Genomic DNA, 24,916 nt, shown 5'->3' with positions numbered 1-24,916 from the left:
CCTCCCCTCATGATTATTGTTCTTGATATTTTACACATTTCATGTATCCCTTACCTGTTTACAGGATACCTGTTACCTGGATACAGATGATTTTACTACTTTTGTATACTAACCTCCCTACTAGCTTTGTGTTTGGAGGAATTCCTACATTTACTTAATGTTTGCCTTTAGTGGTGAGCTTTTACAGGCTATAATTTTCTTGTTTCTAGTTGTGGCCTTTTCTCTTTCGCCTACAGAAGTTTTTCTTTTTTCCTTAAGTTAGTATTGTTTTTATTTATTTTATTTTTATTTTTAACACCTTTATTGGAGTATAATTGCTTTACAATGCTGTGTTAGTTTCTGCTGTATAACAAAATGAATCAGCTATATGCATATGTATATCCCCCTATCCCCTCCCTCTTGCATCTCCCTCCCACCCTCCATATCCCACCCCTCTAGATGGTCACAAAGCACTGAGCTGATCTCCCTGTGCTATGAGGCTGCTTCCCACTAGCTATCTATTTTACATTTGGTACTGTATATATGTCAGTGCTACTCTCTCACTTCATCCCAGCTTACCCTTCCCCCTCCCCAGGTCCTCAAGTCCATTCTCTACATCTGCATCTTTATTCCTGTCCTGCCCCTAGGTTCATTAGAACCTTTTTTTTTTTTTAGATTCCATATGTATGTTTTAGCTTACAGTATTTGTTTTTCTCTTTCTGACGTCACTCTGTATGACAGACTCTAGGTCCATCCACCTCACTACAAATAACTCAGTTTTGTTTCTTTTTATGGCCGAATAATATTCCATTATGAATATGTGCCTCATCTTCTTTATCCATCCATCTGTTGAGGGACACTTAGGTTGCTTCCATATCCTGGCTATTGTAAATAGTACTGCAATGAACATTGTGGGACATGTCTCTTTTTAAATTATGGTTTTCTCAGGGTATATGCCCAGGAGTGGGATTGCTGGGTCATATGGTAGTTCTATTTTTCTTTTCTTTTGTTGTTTTTTATTTTTTTGTGGTACGTGGGCCTCTCACTGCTGCAGCCTCTGCTGCCGCGGAGCACAGGCTCTGGGCGCGCAGGCCCAGCAGCCATGGCCCACGGGCCCAGCTGCTCTGCGGCATGCGGGATCCTCCTGGACCGGGGCACGAACCCACGTCCCCTGCATCAGCAGGCGGACTCTCAGCCACTGCGCCACCAGGGAAGCCCTATTTTTCATTTTTTAAGGAACCTCCATACTGTTCTCCATAGTGGCTGTATCAATTTACATTCCCACCAACAGTGCAAAAGGGTTCCCTTTTCTCCACACCCTCTCCAGCATTTATTGTTTGTAGATTTTTTCGTGATGGCCATTCTGACCAGTGTGAGGTGATACCTCATTGTGGTGTTGATTTGCATTTCTCTAATGATTAGTGATGTTGAGCATCCTTTCATGTGTTTGTTGGCAATCTGTATATCTTCTATGGAGAAATGTCTATTTAGGTCTTCTGCCCATTTTTGGATTGGGTTGTTTGTTTTTTTGATATTGAGCTGCATGAGCTCCTTGTAAATTTTGGAGATTAATCCTTTGTCAGTTGCTTCATTTGCAAATATTTTCTCCCATTCTTAGGGTTGTCTTTCTGTCTTGTTTATGGTTTCCTTTGCTGTGCAAAAGCTTTTAAGTTTCATTAGGTCCCATTTGTTTATTTTTGTTTTTATTTCCATTTCTCTAGGAGGTGGACCAAAAAGGATCTTGCTGTGATTTATGTCATAGAGTGTTCTGCCTATGTTTTCTTCCAAGAGTTTGATAGTGTCTGGACTTACATTTAGATCTTTAATCCATTTTGAGTTTATTTTTGTGTACAGTGTTAGGAAGTGTTCTAATTACATTGTTTTACATGTAGCTGTCCAGTTTTCCCAGCACCACTTATTAAACAGGTTGTCTTTTCTCCATTTTATATTCTTGCCTCCTTTATCAAAGATAAGGTGGCCATATGTGCATCGGTTTATCTCTGGGGTTTCTATCCTTTTGTGCTAGTACCATACTGTCTTGATTACTGTAGCTTTGTAGTATAGTCTGAAGTCTGGAAGCCTGATTCCTCCGGCTCCATTTTTCTTTCTCATGATTGCTTTGGCTATTCGGTGTCTGTGTTTCCATAAAAATTGTAAATTTTTTTGTTCTAGTTCTGTGAAAAATGCCATTGGTAACTTGTTAGGGATTGCATTGAATCTGTAGATTACTTTGGGTAGTATAATCATTTTCATAATGTTGATTCTTCCAATCCAAGAACATGATATATCTCTCCATAATTTCTTTCATCAATGTCTCATAGTTTTCTTCATACAGGTCTTTTGGCTACTTAGGAAGTTTTATTCCTAGGTATTTTATTCTTTCTGTTGCAGTAGTAAATGAGAGTGTTTCCTTAATTTCTCTTTCAGATTTTTCATCATTAGTGTATAGGAATGCAAGAGATTTCTGTGCATTAATTTTGTATCCTGTTACTTTACCAAATTCATTGATTAGCTCTAGTGGTTTTCTGGTAGCATCTTTAGGATTCTCTATGTCATCTGCAAACAGTGACAGTTTTACTACTTCTTTTCCCATTTGGATTCCTTTTATTTCTTTTTATTCTCTGATTGCTGTGGCTAGGACTTCCAAAACTATATTGAATAATAGTGGTGAGAGTGGGCAACCCTGTCTTCTTCCTGATCTTAGAGGAAATGCTTTCAGTTTTTCACTTTTGCGAACGATGTTGGCTGTGGGTTTTTCTTGTATGGCCTATATTATGTTCAGGTAGGTTCCCTCTATGCCCACTTTCTGGAGAGTTTTTATCATAAATGGGTGTTGAATTTTGTTGAAAGCTTTTTCTCCATCTCTTGAGATTATTATATGGTTTTTATCCTTCAGTTTCATAATATAGTATATCACATTGATTTGCATATTTTGAATAATTCTTGCATCCCTGCAATAAATCCCACTTGATCATGGTGTATGATCCTTTTAAGATGTTGTTGGATTCTGTTTGCTAGTATTTTGTTGCGGATTTTTGCATCTATGTTCATCAGTGATATTGGTCTGTAGTGTTCTTTTTTTGTGACATCTTTGTCTGGTTTTGGTATCAGGGTGATGGTGGCCTCATAGAATGAATTTGGGAGTGTTCCTCCCTCTGCTATATTTTGGAAGAGTTTGAGGAGGATAGGTGTTAACTCTTCTCTAAATGTTTGATAGATTTTGCCTGTGAAGCCATCTGGTCCTGGGCTTTTGTTTGCTGGAATATTTTTAATCACAGTTTCAATTTCATTACTTGTGATTGGTCTGTTCATATTTTCTATTTCTCCCTGGTTCGGTCTTGGAAAGTTTTCTAAAACATTGTCCATTTCTTCCAGCTTGCCCATTTTATTGGCATATAGTTGTTTGTAGTAGTCTCTCATGATCCTTTGTATTTCTGCAGTGTCAGTTGTTACTTCTCCTTTTTCATTTCTAATGCTGTTGATTTGAATCTTCTCCCTTTTTTTCTTGATGAGTCTGGCTACTGGTTTATCAATTTTGTTTAACTTCTCAAAAACCAGCTTTTAGTTTTATTGATCTTTGTTCTTATTTCCTTCATTTCTTTTTCATTTATTTCTGATCTGATCTTTATGATTCTTTCCTTCTGCTAACTTGGGGGTTTTTTTGTTCTTCTTTCTCTACTTGCTTTAGGTGTAAGATTAGGTTGTTTATTTGAGATGTTTCTTGTTTCTTGAGATTGTATTGTATTGCTAAAAACTTCCCACTTAGAACTGCTTTTGCTGCATCCCATAGGTTTTGGGTCATCATGTTTTCATTGTCATATGCTTCTAGGTATCTTTTGATTTCCTCTTTGACTTCTTCAGTGATATCTTGGTTATTTAGTAGCGTATAGTTTAGCCTCCATGTGTTTGTATTTTTTACAGTTTTTTTCCTGTAGTTGATATCTAGTCTCATAGCATTGTGGTCAGAAAAGATACTTGATATGATTTCAGTTTTCTTAAATTTATCAAGTCTTGATTTGTGACTCAAGATATGATCTAGCCTGGAGAATGTTCCATGAGCACTTGAGAAGAAAGTGTATTCTGGTTTTGGATGGAATGTCCTATAAATATCAATTAAGTCTGTCTGGTCTAATGTGTCTTTTAAAGCTTGTGTTGCCTTATTTATTTTCATTTCCTATGATCTGTCCATTGGTGAAAGTGGGGTGTTAAAGTACCCTACTATTGTGTTACTGTCAATTTCACATTTTATGGCTGTTAGCATTTGCCTTATGTATTGAGGTGCTTCTATGTTGGGTGCATAAATATTTACAGTTGTTATATATTCTTGGATTGATCCCTTGATCATTATGCAGTGTCCTTCTTTGTCTTTTGTAATAGTCTTTATTTTAAAGTCTGTTTTGTCTGATATGAAAATTGCTACTTTAGCTTTCTTTTGATTTCCATTTTCATGGAATAGCTTTTCCCATCCCCTCACTTTTAGTCTGTATGTGTCCCTAAGTCTGAAGTGTGTCTGTTGTAGACAGCGTATATACGGGTCTTGTTTTTGTATTCAGCCAGTCTATGTCTTTTGGTTGGGGCATTTAATCCATTTACTTTTAAGGTGATTATCAATATGTTGTTCCAGTTGCCATTTTCTTAATTGTTTGGGGTTTGTTTTTGTAGGTCTTTTCCTTCTCTTGTGTTTCCTGCCTAGAGAAGTTCTTTTAGCATTTGATGTAAAGCTGGTTTGGTGGTGCTGAATTCTCTTAACTTTTGCTTGTTTGTAATGTTTTTAATTTCTCCGAATCTGAGTGAGATCCTTGCTGGGCAGAATAATCTTGGTTGTAGGTTTTTCCCTTTCATCATTCTAAATATGTCCTGCCACTCCCTTCTGGCTTGCAGAGTTTCTGCTGAAAGATCAGCTGTTAACTTTGTGGGGTTTCCCTTGTATGTTATTTGTTGTTTTTCCTTTGCTGCTTTTAATATTTTTTCTTTGTATTTAACTTTTGATAGTTTGATTAATATGTGTCTTGGCGTGTTTCTCCTTGGGTTTATCTTGTATGGCACTCTCTGAGCTTCCTGGACTTGATTGACTATTTCCTTTCCCATGTTAGGGAAGTTTTCAACTATAATCTCTTCAAATATTTTTTCAGACCCTTTCTTTTTCTCTTTTTCTTCTAGGACCCCTATAATTAAAATGTTCATGTGTTTAACGTTGTCCCAGAGGTCTCTGAGACTGTCCTCAATTCTTTTCATTCTTTTTTCTTTATTCTGCTCTCCAATAGTTATTTCCACTCTTTTATCTTCCAGGTCACTTATTCGTTTTTCTGCCTCAGTTATTCTGCTATTGATTCCTTCTAGAGTATTTTTAATTTCATTTATTGTGTTGTTCATCATGTGTTTGCTCTTTAGTTCTGTTACATCCTCGTTGAACGTTTCTTGTATTTTCTGCATTCTATTTCCAAGATTTTGGATCATCTTTACTATCATTCTGACTTCTTTTTCAGGTAGACTGCCTATTTGCTCTTCATTTGTTTGGTCTGGTGGGTCTTTACCTTGCTCCTTCATCTGCTGTGTGTTTCTCTGTCTTCTCATTTTGCTTATCTTACTGTGTTTGGGGTCTCCTTTTCGTAGGCTGCAGGTTTGTAGTTCCCGTTACTTTTGGTGTCTGCCCACAGTGGGTGAGGTTGGTTTAGTGGCTTGTGTAAGCTTCCTGGTGGAGGGTACTGGTGCCTGTGTTCTGCTGGGTGGGGCTGTATCTTGTCCTTCTGGTGGGCAGGGCCACATCCAGTGTTGTGTTTTGGGGTGTCTGGGAACTTAGTATGACTTTAGACAGCCTCTCTGCTAATGGGTGGGGTTGTGTTCCTGTCTTGCTAGTTGTTTGGCATGGGGCATCCAGCACTGGAGCTTGCTGGCTGTTGAGTGGAACTGAGTCTTAGTGTTGAGATCAAGATGTCTGGGAGAGCTCTTGCCGATTGATATTATGTGGGACGGGGAGGTTTCTGGTGGTCCAATGTCCTGGACTCGGCCCTCCTTCCTCGGAGTCTCAGGCCCGGCACCCAGCTGGAGCACCAAGACCCTGCCAGCCACACGGCTCAGAAGAAAAGGAAGAAGGAAAACAAAAACAAAAAAACGAACAGGCAAAATCCTAGGTCAAACGGTAAAAGCAAACCTATACAGACAAAATCACAGAAAGAAGCATACACATACACAATCACAAAAAGAAAAAGGAGATAAAAAAAATATGTGTGTGTGTATATATATATATATATATATATATATATATAAAGGAAGAGAGCAACCAAACCAATAAACAAATCCACCAGTGATGATAAGCACTAAATACTAAACTAAGATAAACCTAAAACCCAAAACAAATTAGACACAGACAGCAAACCCCAAGTCTACAGTTGCTCCCAAAGTCCACCGCCTCAATTTTGGGAACATTCATTGTCTATTCAGGTATTCTTCAGATGCAGGGTTTATCAAGTTGATTGGTTGATTGTGGGGATTTAATCTGCTGCTCCTGGGGCTGCTGGGAGAGATTTCCCTTTTTCTTCTTTGTTTGCACAGCTCCTGGGGTTCAGCTTTGGTTTTGGCCCCACCTCTATGTGTAGGTCGCCCTCAGGCATCTGTTACCTGCCCAGACAGGAAGCAGTTAAATCAGCATCTGATTAGGTCTCTCTTGCTCACTCCGGCTTGGGGGAGGGAGGGGGGGTATGGTAGTCATAATTGGAATGCGGGACGAGCCTGAGGCAGCAGAGGCCGGCACACGTTGCAACAGCCTGAGGTGTGCCATGTGTTCTCCCGGGGAAGTTGTCCCTGGATCACGGCACCCTGGCAGTAGCGGGCTGCACAGGTTCCCGGGGGGGCAGTGTGGAGAGTGACCTGTGGTTGCACACAGGTTTTTGGTGGCAGTGGCAGCAGTGTTAGCAGTTCATGCCCGTCTCTGGGGTCCAAGCTGATAGCCACAGCTTGTGCCCGCCTCTGGAGCTCGTTTAGGCGGTGCTCTGCCTTCTGTGGGCACACTGGGAAGGAATCCCCTCTTCTTGTACACACTGAAACAAAGGTCTCTTGCCTCTCTGGCAGGTCCAGACTTTTTCCCAGACTGCCTCCCGGCTAGCTGTGGCGCACTAGCCCCCTTCAGGCTGTGTTCACACAGCCAACCCCAGTCCTCTCCCTAGGGTCTGATTTCCAAAGCCCGAGCCTCGGCACCCAGCTCCCACCTGCCCCGGCCGGTGAGCAGACAAGCCTCTCATGTTGGTGAGTGCCGGTCGGCACCGATCCTCTGTGTGGGAATCTCTCTGCTTTGCCCTCTGCACCCCTGTTGCTGCACTCTCCTCCGTGGCTCCGAAGATTCTCCCCCGCCACCCGCAGTCTCCACCAGTGAAGGGGCTTCCTAGTGTGTGGAAACTTTTCCTCCTTCACAGCTTCCTCCCAGAGGTGCAGGTCCCGTCCCTATTCTTTTGTCTCTGTTTTTTCCTTTTTCTTTTGCCCTACCCAGGTACATGGGGATTTTCTTGCCTTTTGGGAAGTCTGAGGTCTTCTGCCAGTGTTCAGTAGGTGTTCTGTAGGAGTTGTTCCACACGTAGATGTATTTCTGATGTATCTGTGGGGAGGAAGGTAATCTCTGAGTCTTACTCCTCCTCCATCTGGAAGGTCTCCAACCTAAAGAAGTTTCTTTAACAGTTGCCGTAAAGCTTGTTTTGTGGTGCTGAATGCTTTTAGCTTTTGTTTATCTGTAAAGATTTTGATTTCTCCATCTAATCTGAATCAGAGGCTCGCTGGGTAGAGTATTCTTGGTTGTAGGTTTTTCCCTTTCATCATTTTAAATATATCATGCCACTCCCTTCTGGCTTGCAGAGCTTCTACTGAAAAAATCAGCTGATAGCCTTATGGGAGTTCCCTTGTAAATTATTTAGTGCTTTCCCCTTGCTGCCTTTAGAATTCTCTCTTTATCTTTGATTTTTGTCATTTTGATTACAGTGTGTCTTGGTGTTTTCTTCTTTGGGTTAATCCTGTATGGGATGCTCTGTGCCTCCCGGACTTGGTTGACTGTTTTCTTTCCCAAGTTAGGAATGTTTTCAGCTATTATCTCTTCAAAGTTTCTCGGGCCCTTTCTCTCTTCTCCTTTTGGGACCCCTATAATGTGAATATTAGTTCATTTGCTGTTGTCCCAGAGGTCTCTTAAACTGTCCTCTTTTCTTTTCATTCTTTTTTCTTTTTTTTGTTCAGCAGCAGTGTTTTCCACTACTCTGTCTTCCAGCTCACTGATCCATTCTTCTGAATCATTTAGTCTACTATTGATTCCTTCTAGTGTATTTTTCATTTCAATTATTGTATTCTTCATCTCTAGTTGTTCTTCATGCTTTCTAACGCTTTGTTAAAAACTTTTAACTGCTCCCTCTGTGCATCCGTTCTCCTCCCAAGTTCTTTGATCATCTTTACTATCATTACTCTGCACTCCTTCTTGGGTAGATTGCCTATCTCCACTTTACTTAGTTATTCTTCTGGGGTTTTATTTTGTTCCTTCATCTGGAACGTATTCCTCTGCCACCTCATTTTGTCTAAGTTGCTTTTTCTATTTTTATGTGTGTGGTGAGTTAGTTCTATTTCTTGACCTTGGAGAAGTGGCCCTCTTTAGAAGACATCCTGTGCATACCAGCTGTGTACTCCCCTCTCATTACCCAAGCTATATGCTCTAGGGATCTCTTCTAAGAGGTCTGTGTGGGTCCTTCTGTTGTGGTAGGCCGACTGTGTGGGCATTCTGGTAGCACTGATGGGCCCCTAGTCCAGTTGGTTGCCAGGCCCTGCCTCATGTGGATGCTGCTGCCTGCTGTTTAGTGGGACCTGGTAATTACTTGGCTGGTTGTGGAATCTTAGGGGCCCCCAGGGCTAGTACTGTCTTACTGGTGGGCAGAGTCAGAGTCCCGAAGACTCTTGGGCTGTTGCCCACCCTCTGGCATGTGAAGCCAGATCCTTGAGTTAGTGCCGGATACTGGCAGGCAGAGCTTGTTCCTGGAGTCTGGCTGCAGGACCCAGGGATCCTAGAGCTCGTTTCAGATCACTGAGGGGGCAGGGGAGCTTAGTTCCTGACACAGTTGCATGTTGGGTATGGGGCCCAGTGTGTCCTAAAGGTTGCATTTTCCTTCTAGTGGGCAGGCCCATGGCCCAGCTAGTCCCAGGGTAGGGTCTGGCCTGCATTGTGGGGTCATAGTTTTCTTTCTCCTGGTGTCTGCACCCTGTTGGGTGAGGCTGCTCTAGAGGCTTGTTCAGGCTTCCTGGTAGGAAGGACTGGTTCCTGTTCCCTGGTGAGTGAAGCTACGTCTTGGTCCTCTGGTGGGCAGGTCTGTATCTAGGGGCATATCTAGAGGTTGCTGTGGGCTCTTTAGTCTTTAGGCAGCCTGGCTGCTGATGGGTGGGGCTGTCCCTTCCCAGTTCGTTGTTTGGCCTGAGGCGTCCCAGCACTGGTGCCTACAGGCTGTTGGGTGGGGCCAACGAGCCAAGATGGCAGCCCCTGTGTTCACATGGCTGAATGTTGCCCAGTATGTCTGACACCAGTGTCTGTGTCCCCAGATTGAGCCACAGTCGCCCCCCCCCCCCCGCCCCACCTCTCCAGGAGACTCTCCAAGACCAGCAGGTAGGTCTGGCCCAGGCTCCTATCAAATTACTGCTTTTGCCCTTGGTCCTGGTGTGCGTGATTTTGTGTGTGCCCTTTAAGAGTGAAGCCTCTGTTTCCCCCAGCCCCGTGGAGCTCCTACTCCCATTCATTGGCTTTCAGAGCCATATGCTCTGGTGGCTCCTTTTCCCTGTGCTGCACCCCTGGGTTGGTGAGACGGACGCTCAGAAGTCTCACTCCTGTGGGAGAACCTCTGCCCTATAGTTATTTTCCAGCATGTGGGTTGCCTGCCCCTGGGGGGTGTGGGATTTGATTATATTGCGAGTCTGCACCTCCTACCCGTCTTGTTGTGGTTCCTTCTTTATGTTTTTAGTTGTAGATCTCTTCTTGTCACCATCATTATTATTATGATTGTTGTTATGGTGATGATAACCAAAAGTATATGATAGGACCAAAGTGTCCTTGCACTTGTCCCTAATATTGTTTTAGCATCTGTGAATGTGCACATTGTACTATTCTAAAATGGAAGCAATGTTCAAACTGCCCTGAAGTATATTTCATCTTTTCTACATTTTGTGTTACTTAAAGGATCACACTTACAAGGCAGCAGCCCATTTAAAAACCATCCATGGAGGAAAAACAAAATTCCTTTTTATATTAGAACGTTCCACATGCTTTAAATTAGGGTTTATCAGTAGAGCTGAAAGTTTATCCTAATTGTTAATATAGTTTGAAATTAGGTTTGTTTTGAAAAGCAAAAAATTTTTTTTCATAATTCTCCCTACATAGAATAGGAAGTTGTTTCCATTTTGGCTCTGATGTAAAAAGAAGAGGAAAGAGGCTGTTTTCTTCCTTTTCTATTTAGAACTGGGTTCCTGGTACAGGTGCAATTCATATCGTATCACACTGAGTCACAAGATCTACAAACATGAATCACCAAAACATGCTTCAAGTTTCACAGGTTATGGGGACATTTAGGAAGTAACATTTTTCACTACTCTTTCAATTCTTCTATATGTTTGAAAATTTCAGAATAAAAAGCTGGGGAAAAACCCAAGAAAAATAAAATAAAAGTAGGGAGGGATGGGGACCATAAGTCCCTTATCTGACTTTTAAGCAACCCACGGTTCTCCAAAATGTTGGAAGTATTATAATCTTACCAAAGACAGCACAGGGTAGGAGCAAGTCAGAATATTCATAAGACAGAGTTATATTTACACAGCTGTATATTTATAAGGTTGCCCATCAGTGGGCTGTCTGGTTCTTAATGTAGAAGACACCAAAAATGATGCTTGTAAAGTTGAAAATATATCTCTCTCTTCTCTGGAACCCCATACCCCAATAACCAGGACCCCCTGTTTGGCCATGTTGTGCCCTCTGACCTTTCCCCTTATGTCAGAGTCCATGTCAGGAGGGGTTCCTCCTTGGGATTTTCCAAACTGCAACTGAGAGAAGACAGTCCATCTCTGACGGAGAGATGTGATTTGTGAGGACCAGAAACTTGTTTCCTATCTGTGGTGAAAGTATTTTAAGAGCATCAAATCAATACATAGAGAACAAAAATAAGAAGCAGTCAAAGGACCGAGTGCTAGAAAAAGCCACCAATTAGAAGCCAGGAAGATGAGAAAGGACTGGCAAAGGTCTGTGTCTGTGTCACAATCACAATTCAATCAGGGAGATGAACATTTTTAGGATTCTCTATTTTGGGTCAAATGACCTTCCTTTACTCCTTGACCTCTCTAGTGAGCTAACTCCTACTTAAAAGCACCCCTTGGGTGTCTTGGAGGATCTCAAATTTCATGTGTTCAAAACTGAACTCCTGATCTTCCTCTCAAAAACCTATTCCCTGGCATGTTCTCCATTTCAGTTGCTGGCAATTTCTTCCTTCCAGTTGCTCAAGTTCAAACATTTGGAGTCATTTTTGATGCCTCTCTTTCTCACATGCTGCATCTGATATCAAGAGATGGCTCATCCTTGCCAGATATGCAGACTGTAACCACTTGTCACCATGTCCACGGATGCCATAGCGCCCAAGCTCCATTGTTTCTTGCTTGGATTACTTGAAGAGCCTCCTAATTTGTCTCCTTGCTTCCCTCTTGCCCTCCTAACAACATGGCTTCTCATCTCACAAGTCAGGTCATAAGATTCCTTTCTCTACTTTGGCTCCTTCAAATACAGAGTAAAAATCATCATGATGAACTATAAGCCCTCATAGCAATAAAAATTAACAAAACTAGTTCTTATTCAATCTAACTTACCTAGCCTTCAGCCTCATCTCCTATCTCTCTGCCCACCTCACCATCGTACCCCAGCCACGGTCCCTTTCCTTCACTGATCTCAGACAAGGCAAGCACACCCCTACACTTCTACCTCGGGGATTGGTACTTGCTGTTCCTTCTGCCTCAAATACACATCTGCCAGATGTTAGCACGGTCACCACCCTCCCTCACTTCCTTCAGGCATATCTCTTCGTATCTCACACCAGAAGTCTTCTCTGATCATTCTACCTGAAGTAGTACCCTTTTCCTCTGCTTTTCCTTATAATACATATCACCAGCTAGTACATTATTTATGTCTTCCTCCAACTTAGAATATATGCTCCACAAGGACATTTTTTGTTCATTGCTTGTCTTAGCACCTAGAACCATGTCTATCACATGGTAGGCACACACAAGAGGTTTTCTGAACGAACCATTCAGAATCCTTCCAGTACATCTCATGTTTCGATGTCTTTTACCCAAGCTAGCTTGAATCCGTCCTCATACTGGTGTAAAACAGTTCAACTCAAATTTTACCTCACTCACATTTCTTTCACTGAGATGTATCAGATTACATAATGATAGCTCCTTTTCCCCTACATCTTCCTATCTTGTTGCTGACCACTTACTAAGTTCTGAGATAGCTGCCATTTAACAGTTTTCGCAGCAATTTGGAAAAAGCTCAGTTCTCCTTTGCTACTGTATTGTACTATTATAATATTGTGACTACAATAATTTAATAATTTTTTTCAACTGACTTAATATTTGAAAGTCATGAAACATTCATTTCCCCCCTGAAACTATAGCCTCTGTTCTCAAAATCAGAAATCGAGAGTCCAGGATTCAATTAAGAACAAATTCTGCCACCTTTGAGTTATCTAAGCTTGTCACTTCTTCCATTTCTCCTTCCTGCTATTCAAATTTTAACAGTATCAGGGCTTTTTCTAGCACTGGTCCACTGGAAGGTGAGAGAACACGTACATATCAAATTAGTATGTCTACTTGACCATAGTCCTAATCAAGGAGTTGAAGTCTTGGTAGTTCAAGAATGTTGGCTAAAATGGAAGTGAGAAAGTACCGTGAGTTCACTTGCCCGACATCCTTGGTCTCCATCTCTTTTCTAAGGGCCCATGATAATTTTAAGATTTCTCAGGAAACACAGTCAATGAACACTGGCTAATTTTCCATCATCAGCAAAGATCTCAAACTCTTTACTACTACAAGTCACCTTTGTTCTTCCTATGATGCCACTCTCCTTTTTAGGGTCCACTTCATTATGAAATGTTCTGGTGTTTTAATGGACCCACATGAATTTACATTTACCCTTAGGCAATGTCAACTTTCAAAAAACTAAGAATAAACTTGCAAAAAAGAACCAATCCTCATACCACTTTATAGTTTTGATTTCTACTTAGCACTAATGTGATTTTAATATGTCACCATGGATTCATTTATTTTAACTTCCACCCATTGACTTATTAACCTTTTCACATTTGAGACTGGATGTCAAAGAGAAACTTTTTTTTTTTTTTTTTTTTTTTTTGCGGTACGCGGGCCTCTCACTGTTGTGGCCTCTCCCGTTGCGGAGCACAGGCTCCGGACATGCAGGCTCAGCGGCCATGGCTCACGGGCCCAGCCGCTCCACGACATGTGGGATCTTCCCGGACTGGGGCACGAACCCGTGTCCCCTGCATCGGCAGGCGGACTCTCAACCACTGCGCCACCAGGGAAGCCCCAAAGAGAAACTTTTAAAATATTTCAAGGGATTGAATATTCTGAAAATTGTAGCTTTAAGAAGCATATTTGTCAGTATTACTTCTGGGTATATATCCACAGGAATTGAAAGCAGAGTATCAAAGAGATATTTGCACATCCGTGTTCACAGCAGCACTATTCACAATAGCCTACAGGTGGAAGCAACTCAAATGTCCACTGACAGATGAATAAACAAAATGTGGTATACACATACAATGGAATACTACACAACTTTAAAAAAGGGAGGAGATCCTCTCATATGCTACAACACGGATGAAACTTGAGGACACCATACTAAGTGAAATAAGCCACTCATAAAAAAGACAAATACTGTAATAATTCCACTTACATAAAGTCTCTAAGGCAACCAAACTCATAGAAATGGAAAGCAGAATGGCAGTTACCAGGGTCTGGGGTATAGGGAGGAATAAGTTGTTGTTTAATAGGTATGTAGTTCTGTAAGATAGGGAAGCCCTGGAGATCTGTTTCATGGCAATGTGAATACACTCAACACGACACACAACACTTAAAAATGCTTAAGGTGGTACGTTTTATGACGTGGTTTTACCACACACACCAAAAACGTATTTGCGTCATTTTGCATTTAGATTTTGGATGGAGAGGGGGTGGGACAGATGTTTATAATGTATATGTAGCATTTACCCCTTATATTGTAATTTCCTGTAAACCACACACACACAAAAACCTCTAACAAACTTAGCATTTAATAAATATATCAAGTACTGAGCATCTTCAATAATAGTTTATTAGGGAAGAATGACCAAATGTACAGACTGAAGAAAAACTGGCTATTCTGTCCCATGTTTTATCTCTGTGATCATCTGATTTATGTCTGTCTTTTCCACTAAGCAGAAAAGTAAGCTCCAGTGTCTGGTTTTATTCACCATTACATCTCCAGGGCCTAGAAAACAGTACATAAATATTTACTGAATGAATGAATATGGTATTAAAACACTTGGAGATGTGGTAACACCCACGTCCATAATCACTGAATTCAAGCGTAATTAGAGATATACCATAAAGGAGGCAGAATCAACTTTCAAAAAACTAATTTTAATCAAAACAAAAATTGTTGATCATTAACAAGTTTATAAAACAGTGATTTAGTTACATAAATAAATTGATATCAGTGTATCAAATCTTAATTACTTTCAACTTCATGAGCATGTTTACATGGGTGATGAAGTACAACCTTTTTTTTTTCTTTTTACCTATTATAATAAATAAAATGGAGCGCATGAAATAGTTCTTCTAAACAAAAATACCTACAAACATACCTCTAGCATGTTCTCTAATGAAGGGAACAAGAGACACTGGACAACTTTTGCACCAAAACATAAAAATTGCTTTAAAAAGCACAAGGTTACAGAACCATCAGCTAAAGTAAAGACACTATACTGTAACCAAAGTTGGTATTTAATAATATAATGAACAGTTTGGTAGTTAGATCTCCAGTTTGGTTATTTTAAAGCATTAAGACAAGGCAAGATAGAAGGCTGCTTTTGTTTTGAGTAATTCTAGAGAAAATAAAATATATTTAAAAAAAAGAAAGAAAACTGAAAAGTAGAACAGTCATACCTACACAACTTTCTGTCCTGCACAAAGTCAAAATACCTATGCAGAATAGATATATAATATATATAATGTTATTTGTGCACAAAGGTTAGCTTATTATTAGCTCACTGCAAAGGCGTAATGTATCAGATGTCAATTATTTTGGAAAACATTTTGCGTTTTGTTAAAAGGATATTTCTTTTAAGTTTCCTAGGCTAGGAGGCACGAACCCCAGTTCCGGCATACTGTATATTCTTAATGCTAAGGCTTGCTGCTCTGGCTGTGTATTTTGTTGCCCCTCTTTATTCTAGTGCCTGTTACAAGCATGTGTGGTGTAGTGGTTGTGGTTGGTGTGTCTTGTGTCTGTGTGTATACATATATATATGTATACATAAGTTGTATAAATATATATACATATATAATTTCTCCCAATAGATCTCAGTCAAACCATGCAATCCAAAAGGTGGCTCTGCATAGATGCCCAGCATGAAGTTCACCGCCTGAGCCAACCCTGAAGCAAGGCGCACTTTTAGTCCTTCTGATAGGTTTTCTCTCAGTTTTTTTTTTGTTTTTGTTTAAAACCAAGCTACTGCAGCTTCAAGTATTTTGCATTACATAGAATATTTTTTATAAATTAGTTAATGTTATATTTTCAATATTCAGACATATACTATAATATATATACAGTACAATAAATGCTCTCATTCTTTTTTTTATTTTTATTTTTTTGATAAATCCCTGAGAATGTATGTTGACAGTCGCTAAGTTTCCACATGCACAAGCATTGTGTGCCATGCTTCTGGACGAACAGCACTGCAAAGCCACGTGGGTCAGCCTTTTAACTATTAGTATTTTCGTTTTGTTGGTTTGTTTAAATATGCTGAAAATGTAAAGATGAGTTACAAAGGAGTAAAGCTGAATCCATTCGAGGTACTTATCACAGGATGGAGGTGTTTTGTTTGGTTTTTAAAGCCATTTCAATTATTTTTTTTTGAGGCTGTGAACGTATACAGAAAACAGGAGAGCTATGTGGACTTTTGCCACTTGACAACATATACTCAGTGTAAACCAAACCTTTTTAACCTCTCTCTCATACAAAACCAAAAAAACAAACAAAAAAAAAGAATAAGAAAAATAATAAAATAAAAACAAAGAAAAAGGGAAGAAAATTAAAAACACACAAACTTTCACATGACAATTTAGTCTGCAAACGCAATATAACTATACACATATAATACCGGTGTGGCTCTGTTCTTTAAGTTAAAAAGGGTACAAAGGCAGGCTCAAGTAAAAACAAACTGTCCCCCCCATTCCCACCCCCACCCCCATTCATACAAGTTCTATCAACCAAACCTCTCCCGAACCAACATCATCAGTTTCTTTTTGCCTTTGTAGATTTGTTTCAGGTTGTCGATGAACTGTGTAAACTGAATGTGTCCATCATGCGCCATTAAGAAGGTCTCTCGGGCCTTGCTGAGGAACTCTATAAACTCACTATAGTGCCGAGGACTGATGTGTGTGAGCCGTGAGTGTGTCGTGTTGATGTAGGCCCCGATTGTGGCATCCAAGAGTTGCCTCAAGGGGGCTTTGTCCAGTGACATGAGCTTACCAGAGTTCCTCCTTCCGTGAAGTCCCACCATGCCAGGAGTGGTCAGAGTGCATCTGCGCAAAATGTCTGACAGTACCGTTGCACACTTGACACTCTTGACCACCAGAGGTATTATAGCTGCAAGCTCATTTTTACCAAGGGAGTGGCTAAGCGCACAGGCCCACAAAACGTCATTAATGGCAGGGTGCGTGTCCTGATTGTAGCTCAGGTTAAGATGGGTCATGGCCAGGGTGGCCAGCTTGTAGGCCCTCATGGGGTACCCGCGGTGCTCCATGTACCGTGCTATTGTAAAGAGCTGGGTGTAGCTCATGCCAGTTGTAGCAGCGTCAAGAACAATTTGGTACGCCGTCTCAAAAGCTATGTGATCCTTTTCACACAGGGTCAGCGCGGAGAGGGCACAGTTCTGAGGGTCCTTCATAGCGCACTGCAATGCAAGTGTCCGGGCGCTGCTGGCCAGCTTTTCCTGCTGGTGGCAGTCCAGGTGGAGGCGGACGATGGTGCTGTTGGACATCACGGTGGTTGCAACAATACTTGTGGCTTCAGTGGGAGTAAAAAGCGTAAACCAGCTCTGCATGATGCTGTCCAGGGCATAAACACCTGCAAGGAGCACAGAGAAGCCCCATTACTGACGAGAGGCTGCCCAGAGGTCTTGCCTTATTTCCACTTTATAATCAATGCTTACATTGTTAACCATCACAGGACATGAGCTAGGTCAGAAAATCCTGTAAGGTAATGTGCCTGGGAGCAACCTTTTAGAATAAGGTTATTATAGATTGCTATTCAGTGAAATGCCTGAGAGGAACATGAACTTGCTATAATAAAGAACTAATCCTCTCGGCAGCTGGTATTTGCACTGTGCTGCTGCCTGCTTGCCATCGCAGACAATGGCTTTTTGCTAATGAGTTCTAGTTCACTGGGGCCTCCTGTCAGTTACCCACCACAGAATCTGAGTCAGAAAAACTATAACCCTCACCAAAATGGGGAGTTTTTATGTGGTCTGTGTGCCTGTGTGTAAGTTTAAAGTACACACAATACAAAGTGATTAAACACGCAAAGAAGCAGGAAAATGTGACCTATAATCAAGAGAAAAGAGTCGACAGAAGCAGACATACAGACGACTCAGATGTTTGTTTGAAATGGATGACAAGATCTTTAAAATAACCATTTTAAGTACACAGACGCAATATGTCTCAGCTGTAGGAAAATCCTAAACGTGGGCCATTTAAAGCACAGGTACTAAATCTAAGAGAAATCAGGCCTATTTCTTGGTGCAGGGGTTGGGGAGTGGTGTGGCAGTTCTTAAACTGGTATTATCCTTGTATTGCTTCACTAAAGCATCACTTCAGTAATATAATTTTTTTTTTTTTTTGCGGTACGCGGGCCTCTTACTCCTGTGGCCTCTCCCGTTGCGGAGCACAGGCTCCGGACGCGCAGCCTCAGCGGCCACGGCCCACGGGCCCAGCCGCCCCGCGGCACGTGGAAACCTCCCAGACCAGGGCGTGAACCCACATCCCCCACACCGGCAGGCGGACTCACAACCACTGCGCCACCAGGGAAGCCCCAGTAATATAATTTTTATACTGAGACCAATTTCCCTTTTTCCAAGATAACATACCATTATAGATTAATAAAAGAAAAATAAGAAGAATGTTTTTATAGTATCTGCTGTGTCAATCTTTAGATAAGCACTGAGGTAACAGTGTCATCTCAGCAAGAGGTGTGTATCCTTTTCTGATGCAAATAAGAAGACGACAGTTTAACCCACATTTATTTCCAACAGCCACCATTTTGTTTGCGTTGGCCCTCTCGCCAGGAATGTATGGGTTTTTTAGTTATGATTTATTGCTGCAGAGGGGAAACAGTTGGCTGAAGGGTCTCACAGATTGCACTGTATGGTCAACCGGGGATCTTTTTTTTTTTTTTTTTTTTTGCGGTACGTGGGCCTCTCACTGTTGTGGCCTCTCCTGTTGCGGAGCACAGGCTCCGGACGTGCAGGCTCAGCGGCCATGGCTCATGGGCCTAGCTGCTCCACGGCATGTGGGATCTTCCCAGAACGGGGCACGAACCTGTGTCCCCTGCATCGGCAGGCAGACTCTCAACCACTGCGCCACCAGGGAAGCCCGGGGATCTTCTTATGGCTACTACAAATTCTCAAAAAGCTCACCTAAACCACCCCCAGTGGTCATTTCTCTGTTGGATACCCTGACGAATGCCCTCAGATGAAGAAAAAACTCAGTGCAACTAGATAACTTTATATTGTTTTCATTAAAGTGACCTGAACCATTAACCCACAGTCTAAAGTTAGTTCCAAAGATGGTTTGCTGCCTACCAAAGATTCACTCTGGAATATGAAACTGTAAACTTGATTATCACAAAAGTTACTGAAAGCACCTTAAGTGTGACAGAACAGCTGAATAAAAAGTGCCTGCTCCCTGACTTATTCCATTTTAAGTAAGAGTTGGAGCCCCACAGATGTGACAGGAACAATGCAAGTGTGTATAACTGAAGGCTGACGGTGGGGTTCGGGGAGGAGAGCCCCTGTACGTTGCCAGAAGGGGCAGGAGCCTTGGAGAAGTCAAGGTAAAGAAGTGAAAATGTTCTTCTCTGTACCTGGAAATAAGTGAAATCTGAGCGCGGGGAGCCTTGGAGCGCCCCTGCCCCTGATTTACGTACCCACTTCAGTAGCACACGTTACCAGCCACCTGACCATCTCCCGCCGGCGCCAGTTTAAGGTTGACAGTGTCATTCGCATAACCTATGAAGACAGGATAACAAAATGTTTTGGAAGATTATCCCTAAGTCAATGGAAAAAGAAAACAATTCATTCCAAGGTATACATTACTAGGCAGACTCCCTACTTCCAGGAGGACGGAGAGCCTTATTTCGAATAAAGCTGTGCATATGAATTTGGACTTACCCACAGCTCCCCTTGCTGGCTTTGCCCCAGCCTGGGAGGCAGGAGGTCTGTGTTCTATTCTACTCCTGGTAGGCCAACTGACTAGACGTGGCAGCCTGGGCAAGTCACTCAATCGACCACTTCTCTCCTCTGCGAAATCCACGGGCTGGACTGGCACAGTGAACACACCCACGCCCTCTTCCCTTCTCCAGCTTTCACAGTCCACGGTTCTAAATTTCTGAGCCACCTCATGAATTAATCCTGACTAGGAACCCTCATGGCAAAGAGGTTTTCTTTTTAAATAATTGTTTTAGTTATCCCTTCAATCTCTGGTTGTTCCTTCCTGGCGATTAAGAAGATAACCCCAGGTCTACAGAAAGAAATCACCTTTGGCGTCATTAGCAATCTAATTTTGTTTTTTACTTTCTAATAGATTCCAAGATAAAATTCACCATATCGTCCTGCTTCCCTCATTTGTTAAGATTCAGAACATCTAGGGACGTAATACTCCTAAAGCCTTGGAAAGGTCCTATGGGATTCCTTCCTGGGTCCCAGGAAGAATGAGGCAGGGCAAGCTGAGGCAAGCTTACTGAGGCAAGCTCTCAGTAATCTGCCGTTTACCAAAAAAACCTGCCAGAATTCCAAATACCCAGAAAACTCATGTTAATGGTTCTTTCTGCATCATACCTTTAAGAGGAAAATGATAACAAAAATAAGCCAAACAACAAGAATTTATTTTTTAAAAGAAAACTTCTAAAATGTCATTGTATAGCTTAAATGCAATCTCCCATGCCCTCTGCTTGTAGAGTACTGTAAGTGGCAAGTGCGTTTTTCTACAGTCTAATTCGTTAACGTTATTAATCACTGTTAAGGAGAAGCCATAACTAGAAAACCATATTAATCATCTAACTGGGGCATTCTAGTCCCCATACTTTAGAAAATTAGAAGATGACAATTTCTTTCACTGCTTTTTATGGAGGGAAAAACACAAATGTTAATAGAGATTCCCTGAGAAAAGTAGAAATATAAACTTCAGTTCCTGGTTTATACAATAATCTTTTCAGATACTATAAGGAAGCAAACATCTATCTGCATGACTAACTCAAAATGTCCTTGGTAATATATCTAAGGCCTGCTGAAGCTGAAACTGGACCCCGGCCCAATCCCTCTTCCTTTACCCTAATTTTCTAAGGGTTATAAAAAAAGGAGTCAGAACTGTCCATCTATCATGAAAATGCGAACATCAGTACATATCCGTACTTCCTCTAAAAATTTAACCCTAACAAATGAATCGTTATTATACACGAGAGCTATATATTTAAGTATAGGAAGAACTCTTCTTCAATTCATTAAAGGAGAAACAGTGATGTTAAGGCTCTAGTACAGAAGATGATTTTTTATTGAAAGACACAAACAGGGCTTCTAAAGGTACTGTCCTACACATGAGGCAGCAGTCTGGTTCAGGTGGGAATGACCACAACTGCGAAGCCCAGTGCACTCCTGAAGTCTAGGAGATCTGTGCACCAGAGTCATGTACCTGCACTAAAAAATCCAAACAAACAGCAACACCCTAGGATGATGCTTTTATTTAGCAGTCCTTGGTGCCCCAGGAAAGACCACAGTCACATACCTGCAGGCCCAGCTCCAGAGACACCTTCAAAAGAGTGATGTCTGGCAAACTGTCCATGAGAGTTGCTATTTTAAATGCATCTTGGGCAAGCTTGAAGATGTGGGATGAGGAGTGAATGTTTTTCTGGATGGATTCTAATACTGTTTCTAGCCTCCGAACATCGCCTGCAACGAACAAGGGGAAACCAAATCAAAACAAGGCAAAGCAAAACAACAACAACAAAAATCACACAACCACAACCACACACACACACACACACACACACACGGAGTTAAAAAAGGAACAAAACAAAACACAAAGTACAAGTTTACTTTACATGAAATGTTCACGGATGGCACAGATGTTACAACTAAGTGTCCCAAGGTTATTGCGTATCTATGAATCCCGGCTTCAGGAAAAAGATACACTGAGACACACCCTCATGACTAAAAGCACACGTGAACCAGAACCAACATGAGATAGCAAATAGTTCTCTCAGGTTCCTGCTTTTTTATTTCTGGTGAATATTTCAGAGAGAATTTAATCTGCCTCTGAAGCTCACCCACCATTTACATGGCATGGTAACTAAACCCAAACTCTGCCAGCAGCAAGTTTAATGATGCAGTTAAATGAGGAAAATGCCGGCTCAACTGAGTAGCACCTGTTTTGCTTCATAAGCTAACATCTAAAGAAAAGGATCCCTTACAACATAAGCACCATTATTGAGAATCTGATGGAAAACATGACCCTTAAAATAAAAAGGCAAACTAACAAAATAATCATGAGGCCTCAGGACAACCCAGTACCTTTGGCTGCAGTGAGCATAGTGGATGCCAGCTCGCACTGCTGGGATTCTATGTGGCTTAGAGTGAACCAACGAGGGTACCGGTTGGGAACAACAGATGCCATGTGGTGTGGACGGGTGAGGTCTCCCGTTGGAGCAGTGGATTCCAACACTAGCAACCTGTAATGACAAGACAAGGCAGGCGGCTCTTAGTTACCACTTGTCCATCACCCTGGCCACAGGGACTGCCCAGAAGCCAGAGGAGCAGGTAGATGCTGGGAGCGATTGTTCAGGTCCTCCGTGAGGGAAGAGCTGGTACAGCTACACTTTGCTGTCTGGATGCTAAAGTTACCTCGTTAATTGCCCATCGCCTAACCCTAAGAGGTTTCCTTTCTTTAGCATCATTTAGAAAACGGCAACATTCAAGGAAATTAAGACATGTAACAATGGAGAGGTTTGAAACACAAGTCTTAATGTTTACCTACTGTAAAATTTCTGAACCTTATCACTCATTAAAAAATCAAAAGAAACTGATAGTCAAGTGGATATTTAAAACTGAGATTACAACCGTTAGGAATCAGTGTATAGCTGAGACAAATAAGTTTAACTTATTAAAACAAAGTAAGAAGGAAAGTAAAGCAAAAATGACTTGTTTCCATATATTCATACTTTCTGCATAATTAGTTCCTTATTACTTCAGAAATTTGTAGTTAGAAAATGTTCTATCAATCATATCAGAGATGATGGATGCAAATGATCCAAGTATTTGTCCCTTGACAGTCTTGCATAAATTCAGCATGATTTCTTATTTTAATCAATGTATCTTTAAGAATATGTTGACAAATAAAGAACAACTATTGAAACAAAGCACATGCTTGGCGGTCTCTTTCAAATATAAATAAGCACCAAAGAGATTAGTAGAGTAGCTATAACTGCAATAATTTTTTTACAATCATCAAAACACTGACCTTCCCTCAAGTACACCAGTGTTAGGGACTGTGGAGTAAGAGCTGGGGACCAGGAGAAGTTAGCAGGGTCAGGGTGTGATGCTGGGCTTGGGGCCCTACCCAACAGCAATTATTGCTCTGGTAAGCCAAATCCCTCATTCCCTTTTCCTTTTATCTAGGAACAGAGATGCTAGCATTGCCATAGATGGTGGCAATCAAGTAGTAAGGATTTTGGTGGGGTTGCTATTTAGCTTTTTAAAAACCCAGACTATCCCTATATTCACAGGCAGATCCTTCCAGAGTTGCTGTAGAGCACACTAGTCAACGTCCCTGGAAAGATGAGAAAATGATTGTGAAAATGCCCTTCTTCAGTATCTCCCTTCTCTTTCTAGAAAGACTAAGAAGCAAGTAAGTTACCTGTCTCTTTTCCTTCCTGTTCCCCTGGCTGCCTTGAGATGCTCTAGTAGGTCACACCGCCTCCCTCCCATGGCCATCCTTTGGCTGAGGGCGTGTGGCAGGTAGAAGAGAAGAGGTGGAAAACAATTCCCCTGTGCCCTGCTAGTGTCCCCCGTGAACGAACTGCCTGGGCAGCAACCAAGGGTGGACGTAAATGAGTTTCTGAGTGTTAGAAAAGCAAGCTTCCCCACCTGAAGGATACCTTCACATAAGCCAGAACCACAGAGAAACCTTAGCTATTTTACCCTTAAACTTTATAGTAACTGTAGCAATAGCATCTGGTGGCATCATAACATTAGTATCCTTCCCTTTACCACAGGAGCAGAATTGTTAGGATTTGAGTAAGTACAGAGCTGAACATCTGTCTTCACCTGATAACTTCCATTTCAGCTTCCCAAAATGGGAATAGGAATGTACTTATAAAACTGTGCTCTAAAATACAAACCAAGTGGTGTAAAGTAATTTGGTGGGGGACTTTTGCTTATGTTAGTTATTTTATTTTTTGATATTTTAAAAACAGACAAGAGAGAACTTTTAAGGTTTCTCTGGTATGTTAATGAGATTTCATGTTGCCAAGGAAAGCATGTCAAATTAAAGGATGTCAGCCTCAATACACAATGACACACAGGTACACATATACACACACAAATACAAACACACTCTATTGCTGCATAAAAGCGGCCTCCTGTGACTTACAAGCTATACTCATACAGGAAAGGCATTGTTTTTGAATCCATTACACTGGCTGCAGAGATAGTATCTTCGATGAAAAGTTTCTGTGGAATCAAACTGTTCTCCAGCACCTCAAGCTTTTAGGTGTGTACGTGGTTTGTCTTTAGGTGGCAATAACAGGGTCTAATCGGCACTTGAACAAAAGTGTGTTAATTAAAGAGTTGCACAACAATGTAAATGTACTTAGTGACACTGAACTGTACAGTTAAATATGGTTGAAAAGGTATGTTTTATATTATGTGACTTTTACCACAATAAAAAAAAATATTTTTAAAGTGTGTTAATTTAAAAAAAAGATAAAAGGAAAAAAGCTCATGTTTTAAGAAAGGTAGATATTCCTTTCAGGTGCTTAAAGTTTAAAAGGCTATATATAAGACTGAAAAATTTAATCTTGAGTTCATTAAAAAATATTCAGCTAGAACAAATTCGTGATAAAAATAATTATTTTGTGAACTGACTTTTTAAAAGGAGGGTGAAAACAGGAAGGTCAGCAGCAGAGAATGTGTTCTAATTGTTATCACTGAAAAGGAGGGACCGAGGGGCGGATGGAAACAAAGCTGAGGAGAACAAATCCTGGAAGACCCCTGAATAGCAATGCTTCAACACTAGATACAGCTCCCATCCCCTCTCATCCTCCAGTGGAGCATAAAGGTGTTTCGGTGCTAGGATGGCTTTCCTGCGCTACTGATGGAATGTGTAATTACAGCCGGTGTGAAGG

General features: G+C 41.3%; 1 protein-coding gene and 1 long non-coding RNA gene across 2 annotated transcripts in view; one reads left to right on the top strand and one right to left on the bottom strand.

Moving 5' to 3' along the window:
- The window catches only part of LOC307183462, a 50,332-nt gene extending 33,056 nt beyond the window's left edge, over positions 1-17,276 (top strand). The window contains exons 2-3 of the long non-coding RNA XR_013827474.1: positions 9,535-9,598; positions 17,154-17,276. This is a non-coding gene — a long non-coding RNA (uncharacterized lncRNA). The remainder of the gene's footprint in view (positions 1-9,534; positions 9,599-17,153) is intronic.
- Positions 14,646-24,916, bottom strand: part of ZSWIM6 (zinc finger SWIM-type containing 6) — a 205,089-nt gene continuing 194,818 nt past the window's right edge. The window contains exons 11-14 of the mRNA XM_079915979.1: positions 22,086-22,243; positions 21,301-21,464; positions 19,448-19,529; positions 14,646-17,371 (exon numbers count right to left, since the gene is read on the bottom strand). Of these exons, the coding sequence (XP_079772105.1) occupies positions 16,509-17,371; positions 19,448-19,529; positions 21,301-21,464; positions 22,086-22,243 (1,267 nt within the window). The 3' untranslated portion in view covers positions 14,646-16,508. The remainder of the gene's footprint in view (positions 17,372-19,447; positions 19,530-21,300; positions 21,465-22,085; positions 22,244-24,916) is intronic.

Source organism: Stenella coeruleoalba (genome assembly GCF_951394435.1).
Source record: "Stenella coeruleoalba genome assembly, chromosome: 3".
Taxonomy (NCBI): domain Eukaryota; kingdom Metazoa; phylum Chordata; class Mammalia; order Artiodactyla; family Delphinidae; genus Stenella; species Stenella coeruleoalba.
Note: the sequence above shows the minus strand (reverse complement) of the source record. Positions and strands in the feature narration are given on the sequence as shown.